This window comes from Corythoichthys intestinalis, chromosome 10 (genome assembly GCF_030265065.1).
Source record: "Corythoichthys intestinalis isolate RoL2023-P3 chromosome 10, ASM3026506v1, whole genome shotgun sequence".
NCBI lineage: Eukaryota > Metazoa > Chordata > Actinopteri > Syngnathiformes > Syngnathidae > Corythoichthys > Corythoichthys intestinalis.
The window spans coordinates 51150713-51164874 of record NC_080404.1 but is presented as its reverse complement, the minus strand read 5'-3'; the positions used below and the strand labels follow the sequence as shown (position 1 = coordinate 51164874).

The window sequence follows — 14162 nt, the reverse complement described above, 5'->3', positions numbered from 1 at the left end:
TATGTACATTGTCGCGGACTGCATACTGGCTGATGGCTAAAATTCTGAGCAGTTCTTTAACGCAACACTAGCAATTCCTGCCCTTGCCCGCACGCGACCGAGAAACGATCCTTGCGACGCACTCGGAAGTCTGTGGTGGCAATCATGGATATATTTTTAAAAAGGACTACTTCGAAATCCAAACTGAGCCGTGGACAAGGTTCCCAAATGAAGGCCGTAGGATGAGTCGTGGTAAAAAAAATAAAAAATAATAAAAGCAAAGACAGAGAGCTCAAATAAACCAATAGAGTGAAAGCTATGTTTCGTTCGGATTTACTTTCACCGGGGATGAGACAAAAACTACTCCATTATGTTTCACGTTTCATCAAAATGACACTGAGTAAGTATAACTATTAAGAAATTATAATATAATGAAATATACTGAACAGAAAGCCATTTTGGAACATTTTTAGCTAGATTTTTTCCAACGTAAAAACGTGCCGTGACTCAGAAAAGGTTAAAAAACACTGTTCTGTAGCAGAGTGCATTAAGTTAATCAAATGATGAAGTGTCCATAAAAGTTTGAATTAAACCATCAAACATAAGTTCGTAAGTGTTAAAATGTTGTAAATTAAAATGAATCTTTGGTTACAATACAATAGTCATTGCACGTACCTAAATAAATGTCTCTATCTGTCACCATGAACCTGTTGTGGTTTATTTCTTGAAGACTGCCATCCCTCTGCACTCTGGGATTAAAGAACTTCTGCATGGATACACACACAAATGCATCTTTCATAATGGAAATTTTCGGAATATGTCAGCATTTTACTCACAGCTTCCAAGGAGCAGTTGGTCTGCTCCATACACAGACTCCTCAGAGACCAAACAAAGTTGAAAGTCAGCGGATGAGTGTCTTCCCAGCAACTTATCAGCAGACGCACGCGTACCCTCCTCAGGATCAGAGCCTCCCGGATAAAACCATCGATACGAGACCAGTACCTTGGACCATGGACACCAGCAGAGTATTTATGTACAGTCATGTGAAAAAACTAGGACACTTTGTGGAAGCTTGTGTGTTTTCTAACATATTTGGCCATATAGATATTTAATATCAATTTTAACAATCTTGAGAGATTCAAGTACCGTATTGGCCCGAATGTAAGACTGCCCTCATAAGACGACCCCCTCTTTTTCAAGACTCAAGTTTGAAAAACGACTTTTTGAACACCAAATTAATTTTTATACAGAAAATAATTACAGTACATCGGAAACAAATAATTATAACAATATATTTGAGAGAAAATGCATATTATTTTGCCTCATTCAAATCGTAATATCTGAACATTTAAATATGTAAATTAAAGTTCAATCACATTTGTAAATGAATGGCTTCTGGTTTTTGAAATGTAAATAAACCAATCTATTGTGATAAAACAAAAAAATTGCAATAACTGTATTAACCATCAAAGTGAAGTCTAACTGTAACTGTAGTCTTGAAACAAATCTGAATAAGGAAAAACATTGCAATAAAATAATGCAAACCGGGTAAACTTGAGAGTAGCTGAGCTCTATCATGACAGAACATCGCTTCAATTATATCTGGTGCCATCTAGCGTCGTGAATGGGTATAATATATAGGCCGCGAATATAAGACGACCCTTCTTTTTAACTCTTTTTCTGTGTTATTTCAATGCAAAAAACACTGTCTTATATTCGGGCCAATACGGTAATAGAACTAAACAATTAAAACTGAATTTAAAAAAAAAAATTAAACTTGTAAAATGTTATTTTAAATAAATGCAATTTCCTCTAGGACACCCACACAGTCAATCCCACTTAAAATGGCTAAAATCACACACAGGGGTATCACATCAGGTGCACATGATTAGAACATCATTACACAGTGTTTTGAAGGAGGCTTGCCTTATTTAAACCTCACATTTAATTTGATGTGCTCCTGACTGTTGTAGTGAGAGAAAACACAGTGGTGAGATCAAAGGAGCTATCTGAAGCCTTCAGAAAGAAGATTGAAGACGTTTATGAGTCTGGTAAGGGATTTCAAAAGATCTCAAAATAATATAAAATCAACCATTCCACTGTCCGGAAAATAGTCTACAAGTGGAGGACATTCAAAACAACTGCCAACATGCCCAGATCTGGCCGTCCAAGCAAGTTCACCCCAAGAGCAGACAGCAAGACGCTAAAAGAAGTCTCCAAAAACCCTAAAATATCAACACAGGGCCTACAGCAGGCTCTTGCTACTGTTGATGTGAAAGTGCATGCCTCTACAATCAGAAAAAGACTTCACAAGTTTAATCTTCATGGGAGGTGTGCAAGGAGGAAACCTTTCCTCTCCAAGGAGAACATGAAGGCCAGACTGAAGTTTGCCAGAGTTAATGTAGACAAAGATCAGGACATCTGGAATAATGTTCTTTGGACAGATGAATCTAAAATTGAATTATTTGGACACCAAGAACAGAGGACATTTTTGGCGTAAACCTAATCAAGCATTCCAGGAAAAGAACCTCATACCAACTGTGAAGCATGGAGGTGGAAGTGTCATGGTTTGGGGATGCTTTGCCAAACCAGGACCTGGCCAGCTCACAATCCACAATATAATCCACCATGAATTCTATTTTGTAAAAAAGGGTTGTTGAGGAACATGTGAGATTATCTGTGAAATAATTAAAGCTGAAGCGATATGGACCCTGCAACATGACAATGACCCAAAACATACCAGTAAATCCACCAAAGACTGGCTGAAAAGGAAGAAATGGAGAGTCCTGGAATGGCCGAGTCAAAGCCCAGATCTTAATCCCATTAAGATGCTGTTAGGTGACTTGAAACGGGCTGTACATGCAAGAAACCCCTCAAACATGCCACAGCTGAAAGTATTCTGCGTTGAGGAGTGGGGCAAACTTTCTTCAGACCGATGTCAAAGACTGGTAGATGGCTACAAAAAAAACGTCTCAATGAAGTTATTTCAGCCAAAGGGGGTAACACTAGATATTAGGTGGTAGGGTGTCCTAACTTTTTCCTCAGTTAGAATATGCATTTTTGTTGATATATTTGGTTTAATGTGTAAAAACCGCTGTTGATTTTTCTTGTTTAACTGGAATTAAATCACTTTCTTTTTTCAGAGATAAAGAAAAACTGTCAGGGAAACGCGGGAAGGCAGGTGGTGTGGACCCAATTGCTGGGAAACAAAAAGCAGCAAGGCAGGTGGCAGAGAACTCAAAACACGTTTTAATAACAACTAACCAAAAGCACAAAGTACAACCAGAAGGACTGGGGATCAAAAAGGCAATGTTCAAACCAAAACTTACTTAAACGGAGGGACTGGTACACGAGGGCTTGGACAGGTCTTGACTTTGGCACAGACATAGACACTGACATTGACAATGACGCAACAAGGACTGAAAAGAAACTGGGTGCTTATATACACACACATGCAGACAAGGGGTAACGAGACAACGAGGAACAGCTGGGTAATACAGGAGGACTCACTATGTGCAGGGACGACAGGTGAAATCAATGGGTAATCACAGGGACAAGTCACACTAGGAAAAAAACAACACAAAACCTAACAAAAACAAGATGTGAACATTTCTTAATAAAGAACTGAATATTTAATGGGGTATCCTAATTTTTTCACAAGACTGGATATCTGATTTTGTGAGTATCAGATATGACTGCGCTGACCTGTAAGCACTAGTGTTGAGCAGGGGCAAGTAGTCTGTGATGGAGATGTATACAAAGTGACGGGCATCCTTTATGACTTGCGAAATGGCTTCAAGGTCACTGCTACGGTCTTTGGGAATGAAAACATCCGGGGAGGTCTGTGGACAGAACAAAGGGAAATGGTGTTAAAGTCATTGTCTATTTCATCCTCGGTCTCATCTGCCATTTTTACTGACAGAGATATATGCTTGGGCCTTGGAGCTGTTTATGGTGAGTTTCAGAGGTGAGTCTTTGTTAAAGAAGGCAAAAAGACGTTTGGACCAGAAGGAAGGGATGAAATCCTTGTACTGAAGCCCCCAGTAGATGTTGAACACCCTATGGAGGTCCAGAGCTAGACAGCTGCAGTTGTACACCAACACACCCAGCTCCTTTCTCTGGTGAGGACACACACAATCACATACAGTCTATGCTTCCGTGTGTATGATCATATCTGCGGTTCACGGTTTTGTTTTTTGGCAGTGTTGTTTATAACGGTGTTAGAGTATAACGGCGTTTCTAACGGTGTTTTTTTCAGTAGTGACTTATCTAATTAATTACTTTCCCATCTTTGCAACGCCGTTACTGTTACTGAGGATGTGAAGAGGGGCGTTACTACAATTTGGTTGAATGAAGCGCGAGTTGTCTGATTTTGTCACATATCGGCTGCATGGGAGAGAGCAGAGCGGTAGGAGGAAAGAGTGAAGGGGGTAGGGACTAGGGGTGCACGATATCCATTTTTTTGACACCGATATCGATAACAGATAATATATATATATAATTTTGAGTTTTTGAACACATGAAGGTCAAAAATACTCTTGGTTGATTCAGCATAGATTTGCCTTTGACCAAACCACAATTTTTATGATGACATGAACATTATTATAAGGAACAAAACAAAGACAAGAACAGTTTTGACTTAAAAAAAAGTGCCCATATTAATTTTTTCGAATAAATATAATTTGAGTCAATCACAATCAATCAGTCAATATCATTGACGATGTGTTTCCCTGAACAATGAGCACTGATCTAAAACAAACATAGACCCAACATGTATTGTGCTTTGTCAGCAGATAAAACATTTAGTGCCACAGGAGAGGAGACTTTTGTCGTCTTGGTCCATGAAACAACTTTCTTAACCTGGCAATCAGGGCCGGCCCAGGCCATTTGGGGGCCCTAAGCAAAATAATGCCAAGGCGCCCACATTTTTGGTCCACCATTTCAAATGCATATAATGCTAATATTTTGTTTTACTACAATCAGCGGAAGCCGTACATTTGCCGTTGCTAACAGGTGACAACTTGCTCGGCTTTACTTGATTCGCTCTGGGCCTTCGCCCTGCGGTTAACGGCAATTACCAGTACAACATATTGTCAAGCTCAGCTGACAACAACGTTCAGGTCGGAGTGTCTTGCACAACAACATCAACAACATGCTCTATTACCTTGAATCTGTTGTTTCTTTTCTTCTCCGATTTTCTTCTTCTTTCGTTTCCCTGCTCCAGAAGGATAAATTCTGTTCGATATATTCGTGCATCTATTTTCCAAGCAAATTTGAGCACCAATCATCGCAAAGCAGGTTCAACGTCACTCCCCAGGTTGCCAGATTGTAATGACAGAAACTGGATGTTTGCATAGATAAACGGCAATGCGCGCTACATTATTCACAATGCTCTATTAACAACGTGTAAAAGGAGGTTGCCAGATTGGGGGCCCCCTAGTGGTCAGGGGCCCTAAGCAGCTGTATAGTCTGCATATAGGCTGGGCCGGCCTTGCTGGCAATTATAGAACAGCAAGCCTATCAATAACCAAAAGGCCTCTCAAGAACTTGTAAACAAAACACTGTAAAATGCAAACATTTGCTAATTGCCATAGTAAGGTTTATAACTCATTGAAGGAAAAATACAGCCTCTAGAACACTAACAAAATTTTGCATACTGGCAAAACAGGAGTGGAAACAAACGCTCACGTCCCAATCCGACAAATAAAATATAATGTTGTTGGAGTTATTGGGATGACGTTATAATTCCTATTATCGGACCGATAATTATCGTGCACCTCTAGTAGTGACTAGAGGAGTTCCAAAAAATCGACTATTACATGCATCGCGATTGGACACGTGATGATTCGATTATGATTCAGAAAGGTTCAAAAACAATGTTTTTTCCCTCATGACTTTATGGCAGCCGCTCGTAGCAGAACGAAAACCAAGACACGTCTGCCGCCAGGCAGCGTTAACAGGCGCCCGCATGTTATGATGGATGCTGCTGGTTACTGAGAGAGAGATTTACTCCTTTTTAAAAGACTGGAAAATAAAGTTGTGTATGAGAGAGGCAGGAATCAGAAGCGTAAACCGGTGGTCGCGCTTTTCTGCGCAAGTAATTTTTTTTAGTGCAAGAAGAGAAGAGAGATAGTTCTATGCTCCTTGTCATTTAGATGTCCAGCAGTAGTTTTAAGGCATTTCAATTGAAAAATGTCCTGAGTGTGTTGCTAAGACCCGTGTGCATCTAAAAGAGGTGAGTACACGAACCCTCTTTTACTGTTTAGCCTTTATTGTTGTTTTTGAGATGTTTATAGTTAGCGCCGAGCGCTAAGCTAATTAGCTAATTCGCTAACGTGTATTTCATATGCAGAACGTGTAAAACCACGATTAAGTAAAGCGGTAATACTACAAACATGCGAAACAGTACAGAATTCTGTGAAAACAAAGTATATTGGTTGAAAGAAGTCTTATTTCTAAAGGCACTTTGTTTCCAGAAAATGTGGAATTCATTCCACCTGTGTAAATGTTATTGTATAGACCCTACCCACGTGACGTCACAACTCCGCTCTCCTGAATGGTACCGCCCACTTGTCCGTCAAAACATAGTGTTAACCTGTTACGGCAACGTACATTTCTCCTATTTACGGCGTGTTTTTCTGCTCCTTAACATTAATAATCAAAATGGGGAAGGCATGTGTGGCTGTTGGTTGCATTAACAGAGAAGATGGAAGGAGAGACTTGAAGTTTTACCGTATTCCGAGGGATCCAAAGAGGAGAGCGAAGTGGACGGCTGCAATTCGATGTGAAAACTGGGCACCAAAAAATCACCACAGACTATGTAGTAGTCATTTTATATCCGGTAAGATGCATTTAAGATATACTTAGAGGGTTTGGGGCTGACAAATAACCACAATTAAGATCATTGCGAGGCTAATCGCCGACAACATACGACGTAGTACGACATAGTTTCAAATTCAAGATGTTTGTGACTTCCCTTTCTTCCACCATTGTTATTTTTTGAATAATATTTAGCTGGTACCAAGTGAAAGAAACTGGCCTCGTCTACGGGGCTGACAAATAACCACAATTAACATCATTGCGAGGCTAATCGCCGACAACATACGACGTAGTACGACATAGTTTCAAATTCAAGATGTTTGTGACTTCCCTTTCTTCCACCATCGTTATTTTTTGAATAATATTTAGCTGGTACCAAGTGAAAGAAACTGGCCTCGTCTACGGAGCTGACAAATAACTACAATTAAGATCATTCCGAGGCTAATCGCCGACAACATACGACGTAGTACGACATAGTTTCAAATTCAAGATGTTTGTGACTTCCCTTTCTTCCACCATCGTTATTTTTTGAATAATATTTAGCTGGTACCAAGTGAAAGAAACTGGCCTCGTCTACGGGGCTGACAAATAACCACAATTAAGATCATTGCTAGGCTAATCGCCGACAACATACACGTATGTATGTAGTGAGAGTGCTATCGCTAAACCATATAAACATTAAAAGCCTTAACTCCATTGACAAACGACATGAAATACATTAGACTTGACAGTGGATGTTAGCAATAACAAAAGATTTTGAATTGAAAATTTCGTAACTCACCTTTCCAAGCACAAGATAGATTCCTGCCGAACGAGGACCTGTTTCACCCAACCAGCAACGAAGTATTTATAAGCCTCCAAGCTCTTGAAGTTTTTCAAATTTTCGTGGGAATAGGCTGATTTTGTGTGGACAAGATAATTGTAAATATCAGCGTAGCAGATGTCAGGCAGACAGGGCGAAGACAGTGGGTCGAAAAACATCGATTTGGGCATCAAATATGGATCTGGCGACTGTATAGAACGAAGCTTTTCCACATAACGCCTTTTATGCAACACATCCAGTGAGTTTACGGCATCAGAAAGCACCGGGTCTTCCATGAAATGCATTTTAAATTCCTCGATCAATTGAAAACAATGCTAATACAGAGACAAAATGACGGACAAGTGGGCGGAACGACACAGCGAGCACGTGGTTTTGTGACGTTGGTGGGTAGGGTCTATTGTTCAGAGAAATAATTACTCCCTTTAAAATGGTTAATGTTTTTGCACTTTCTTGTAAAAAAAAAAAAAAAACAGCTTAAGGGCAGCTTTTTGTTGTATGAGCATGTTTCCATCGTTCCTGTTGACCATTAGGATATTTTAAATAAATAATGGACATAAATTGGCTACTGTATTAACTTAATACAACATGTACGATGTATCGATAATCGTGATAATCGTGATAATCACGATAATTGCGATAACCGCGATCATCGTCAGTACCGCGATCATCGTTTAATAATCGGATCGTAGCACCCTGAATCGTAATCGAATCGAATCGTGGGGTGCCTAAGAATGCACACTCCTAGTAGTGACGCCGTTGCAAACGGGATTATGATTGACTAGGTGGGCTTATCATGCCCTGCTCGCTCACGCTACCTTACTGCACGCTCTGGCAAACACAAGACAGCAGTGTTGTTTTTGGCAGCCCTTTTAATTTTCGTCTTAGTCTTTTGGACGATAATACTTATCCGTCTTAAGGCCGAGTTATGCGTCCGCGTCAGACCTGCGCCGTCAAGGAATACCCGATTTACGACCGTGCGCCGTAGCCTTACGTGTTCCTATTGAAATTTCAAGCCCTAGCGTCACGTCGATGCATATGACGTGGCGGAAATGGACTGTGATTGGTCCGCTCAGACTGTTGTTTCCGGTTCAGCGGAATCCCTATATCAAAAAATTAGCATATCATGAAAAGGTACTCTAAAGAAGCTACTAACCTAATCATCTGAATCAACAAATTAACTCAAAACCCCTGCGAAAGATTCCTGAGGCTTTTAAAAACTCCCAGCCTGGTTCATTACTCAAAACCGCAATCATGGGCAAGACTGCCGACCTGACTGCTGTCCGGAAGGCCATCATTGACACCCTCAAGAAGAAATTTCTGAGCGAATAGGCTGTTCCCAGAGTGCTGTATCAAGGCACCTCAGTGGGAAGTCTGTGGGAAGGAAAAAGTGTAGCAGGAAACGCTGCACAACCAGAAGAGGGCACCCTGAGAAAGATTGTGAAGAAGGGCTGATTCCAGACCTTGGGGACCTGCAGAAACCTGGAAATGTGCTACAGGTGTCGCATTCCCCAGGTCAAACCACTTTTGAACCTGAAACAGCGGCAGAAGTGCCTGACCTGGGCTACAGAGAAGCAGCACTGGACTGTTGCTCAGTGGTCCAAAGTACTTTTTTCAGATGAAAGCAAATTTTGCATGTCATTCGGAAATCAAGGTGCCAGAGTTTGGAGGAAGACTGGGGAAAACAAAATGCCAAAGTCAAGTACCCACAGTCAGTGATGGTCTGTTGTGCCGTGTCAGCTGCTTGTGTTGGTCTACTGTGTTTTATCAAGGGCAAGGTCAATGCAGCTAGCTATCAGGAGATTTTGGAGCACTTCATGCTTCCATCTGCTGAAAAGCTTTATGGAGATGAAGATTTCATTTTTCAGCAGGACCTGGCACCTGCTCACAGTGCCAAGACCACTGGTAAATGGTTTACTGCCCATGGCATTACTGTGCTCAATTCGCCTACAACTCTCCTGACCTGAACCCCATAGAGAATCTGTGGGATATTGTGAAGAGGAAGTTGAGAGACACCAGACCCAACCCTGTGGATGAGCTTAAGGCCGCTATCGAGGCATCCTGGGCCTCCATAACACCTCAGCAGTGCCACAGGCTGATTGCCTCCATGCCACGCTGCATTGAAGCAGTCATTTCTGCAAAAGGATTTCCGACCAAGTATTGAGTGCATAGCTGATATAATTAATTGAAAGTTGACTTTTTTGTATTTAAAAAATTGTACCGGTCGGATGAAATATGCTCATTTTTTGAGATAGGGATTTTTTTTTTCTTGACTTTTTTGCCTAAATCATCAATATTAAAACAATAAAAGGCTTGAACTACTTCACTTTGTGTGTAATGAATATAAAATATATGAAAGTCTAATGTTTATCAGTACATTACAGAAAATAATGAACTTTATCACAGTATGCTAATTTTTTGAGAAGGACTAGTATTTAAGTATACTGTGGCCAAAGATCTCCAGTCCATGCTGCCGCTGCCAATGTAGAAGTGTCTCCTGTCAACCACCCAGAAAGATGAGTGGAGGTGACCTTTCGTCAGAGCTGTCATGTTCACATAGTGCACCTCAGCACCTGTAAACATACGAAGGTAGTGTGTGTTGGTAATACAGTCGGGGCTCTACCACAATTGGCAAAAAACACAGTTGTCCATACAGCGCCCTCCATAATTATTGGATTTATTATAATTATGTGTTTTTTAGCTTCTAATATCTTATTTTCTAAATAATATGGGACCTTAATGGAAAAAAGGAGAAAAATCCAACCTTCAATACAAGTGCATTTATTCAGTGGGGAAAAAATCCCACATAAAGAAATAACTATTTGACATCAAATAATGTGTGTCATAATTATTAGCACCCCTGGTGTTAATACTTTGTACAACCCCCTTTTTCCAACAAAACAGCACCTAATCTTCTCCTATAATGTTTCACAAGATGGGAAAAGAAAGAAAGAGGGATCTTCAGCCATTCCTCTTTACAGAATCTCTCTAAGTCATCCAGAGACCTGGGTCCTCTCCTCTGTACTCTCCTCTTCAGCTCACCCCACAGGTTTTCAATGGGGTTGAGGTCTGGGGACTGAGATGGCCATGGGAGGAGCTTGATTTTGTGTCTGGTGAACCATTTCTGTGTAGATTTGGCCATATTTTTAGGGTCATTGTCTTGCTGAAAGACCCAGTGACGACCCATCTTCAGCTTTCGGGCAGGGGGCAACAGATTTTGATTTAAAATGTCCTGGTATCTCAAAGCATTCATGATGCCATGCACCCTAGCAAGGTTCCCAGGGCCTTTGGAAGCGAAACAGCCCCACAGCATCACTGACCCACCCCCATACTTCACAGTGGGTATGACCCCTCTTTCTTTTTTTTCCCATCTTGTGAAACATTATAGGAGAAGATTGGGTGCCGTTTTGTTGGCAAAAGGGGGTTGTACAAAGTATTAACACCAGGGGTGCTAATAATTGTGACACACATTATTTGATGTCAAATAATTATTTCTTTACGTGGGATTTTTTCCCCCACTGAATAAATGCAGTTGTATTGAAGGATGGGTTTTTCTCTTTTATTCCATTAAGGTCCCATATTAATTAGGAAAAAAAATATTAGAAGCTAAAAAACACATAATTATTATAAATCCAATAATTATGGAGGGCACTGTATAAATAGTTGTAGCTCACAGTCTATGTATATTTTAAACTATGACTGCATTATCACCATCTTGAGAAATCTATAGGCAATTATCAACGTTGGGGCTTGCAGACTTTCATGATTCATGGAAGGGCTGGTCCCTATTATTATGGAAAGTGAAATATGAATAGAAGATTTCTGAAGATGTGAATATGAAAAAAGTAAGAGAAAACACTGTGAACTTGAAAGCTGACCATGCCTGGCGAGCATCTTGAGCTCCGCCGAGTCCACGATCCCACTGGATATCTTCAATTGGATTTTCCTGGACTTCAACGCCAGCAGCCTAGACAGCAGTAGTCTGCCCTGTCAGGTGGATACATACGCACGTGAAAAATGACTGGACTCTATAATAGGGTCCCTGTTTCATGACATTGCTTACTGACTTTTATCATATTTTGTTATAGTACCAAGACTGACCTGTAGAAGGCAGTGTTGTGCCACAGGCAATAAAGAGTAATAAAACGGCTAATTGTTAGTTTACCCATTAAGTTAATTGTTGTTGCAAACTATTCTCCCTGTCCTTTTTATAGTGAAAATTACTTGTTTTTGCCAGTTGCTGAAGTTGATGGTTTCTGATTGGCTAATGTTCCATCACAATCACAGTCTGTGACATTGCCCAAGTAGGGGACACTGGGGTAATGTGAAACAGGGTAATGTGAGACACCCCCTTGTATCTAAGTGGGGGAGCACATTTGTAAACATGCAACCATCAATATATTTTTTTTGGATGAAAAAGTACATTTTCTTTCTGTCAACTTAATCAGATGCACCCTGCCACTGCAGACGATCTGGATGGCCCACCCGCGCAGATGATCCACCTGTAGATGAACTACTCGCTTCAGACAATTCAGTAACTGATACTAATCCATCCACCGCACACGGTCCACCTGGATAAGCCTGGTCAGTTGACCCATGTGCTACATGGTCCCAGTCAGAAATTGGCTGGGGAAAGTTTTCAAAGAAAAGACCAACTGGAAAAAGAAAACAACCAAAAAGAAAATTGTAGTCAGCAGCTCTGAGGAGATTGATATCCTTGTCCCACTTGCTGATGAAGAGATTTCTGAGGATGAAAGAAGTTATCCGGGAACCATAGATCTGGCCATGGGTAATTTTTAGGGCTGTCAAACGATTACAATTTTTAATCGAGTTAATCACAGCTTAAAAATTAATTAATCGTAATTAATCGCAATTCAAACCATCTCTAAAAATGCCATATTTTACTGTCTATTATTGTTGGAATGGAAAGATAAGACACAAGACGGATATATACATTCAACATACTGTACATAAGTACTGTATTTGTTTATTATTACAATAAATCAACAAGATGGCATTAACATTATTAACATTCTGTTAAAGCTATCCATGGATAGAAAGACTTGTAGTTCTTAAAAGATAAATGTTAGTACAAGTTATTGAAATTTTATATTAAAACCCCTCTTAATGTTTTCATTTTGATAAAATTTGTAAAAATTTTCAATCAAAAAATAAACTAGTAGCTCGCCATTGTTGATGTCAATAATTACACAATGCTCATAGTGCTTAAACCCATAAAATCAGTCGCACCCAAGCGCCAGCAGAGGGCGACAAAAAACACAAGTAACACGTGGACATGACACTGTGCTGTCATTTTATCTGTTTGAGCGGGGCATGTGCGTTAATTGCGTCAAATATTTAACGTGATTAATTTAAAAAATTAATTACCACCCGTTAACGCGATAATTTTGACAGCCCTAGTAATTTTGTCATATTATGTTATGATTAGGCATGTGCCAGTATGAGATTTTGACGGTATGCTAACCTTAAGCAAAAATACCGTGGTTTCACGTTATCACAGTATTGCAATTTTAGCTCTAAATGTGTTATTTTAAGATGTACTGGTTGAAAAAAAAATATTCCATTGAACATGATTTTTAAAAATTTTTTCACAACATATTTGCAAATTGGCAGATGTTTACAGTGGCTGAAGACTTTACAAAAGTAGGCTAATGGTACAGAGGAAAGTAGTTAGCCATTTTGGCATGCTAACTCGCCACGTTGTCTGCCTCATTAACAAGCTTACATTATAGTATTTGTTTTACCATCGCTAGACACACTAAACTAGCTTGAGTGAACTCTGGGAAACGTTCCTGACGGCGTTTACTTAACTTACATTTTGTGTAAAATGATGGATTAGGGTCACTTAAATGTGAAATCATGTTGGAGGGGTTGCCTGCACGTCATCTGACCTTCCTCCTCTAAGCCGCGGCCGTCTGTTTCTTGTCGGTAGCCGAAGTACTAGCAACTTTCATCTACTGTATTTTTGAGGGGGGAGAAAGCTCAGGTGTAGTGTCACTGACAGGCACAGGACGGAGCAACAACTGGAAGAGGATGGGTGAGCACTGCCGATGCAAGCCACGGATTTCTCGCTAGTTTTGGGACCTCAAAAATAGCTAATACTGTAACTACAGTATGACGGAAAATTTTAGTGGTTTTGAAACCCTTAAGTTTTCTTACTATGGTATACCTTTAAACCGGTAACCGGCACACGCCTACTTATAATGTATGAAGATATTCTATTATCATGTAGTAGATCTTGAGTTGCATTCAGGTGTTTAAAAATTGTTTTGTTTTATTGTCAAGCTACCTGTTAGGATTCTACTTTACACAACATTTGCATTATGTTTTTATTTTTTTTTATTAACATTGATAAAGTAACTGTAACTTTAATTCTTCTAGTCTGTCTTAGTTTGCACTTTAGATGTTTTTTTTGTTTTTTTTTAAGTTATATTTTCCATACTATGCATCCTGAGTACATCCTGATCATTTCCATTGCTAGGAAACATCCTAAATTAATGGGAAATGCCATAATTTTCTGACT

The 14162-nt window shown here is 39.9% G+C and overlaps 1 protein-coding gene across 1 annotated transcript in view; it reads right to left on the bottom strand.

Annotated features, from left to right (window-relative positions):
* Window positions 1-14162, bottom strand: part of LOC130922717 (inactive phospholipase D5-like) — a 94588-nt gene that overhangs the window by 8274 nt on the left and 72152 nt on the right. The window contains exons 4-9 of the mRNA XM_057847677.1: window positions 11497-11605; window positions 10064-10191; window positions 3900-4097; window positions 3685-3821; window positions 816-981; window positions 655-745 (exon numbers count right to left, since the gene is read on the bottom strand). Coding sequence (XP_057703660.1) covers window positions 655-745; window positions 816-981; window positions 3685-3821; window positions 3900-4097; window positions 10064-10191; window positions 11497-11605 — 829 coding nt within the window. The remainder of the gene's footprint in view (window positions 1-654; window positions 746-815; window positions 982-3684; window positions 3822-3899; window positions 4098-10063; window positions 10192-11496; window positions 11606-14162) is intronic.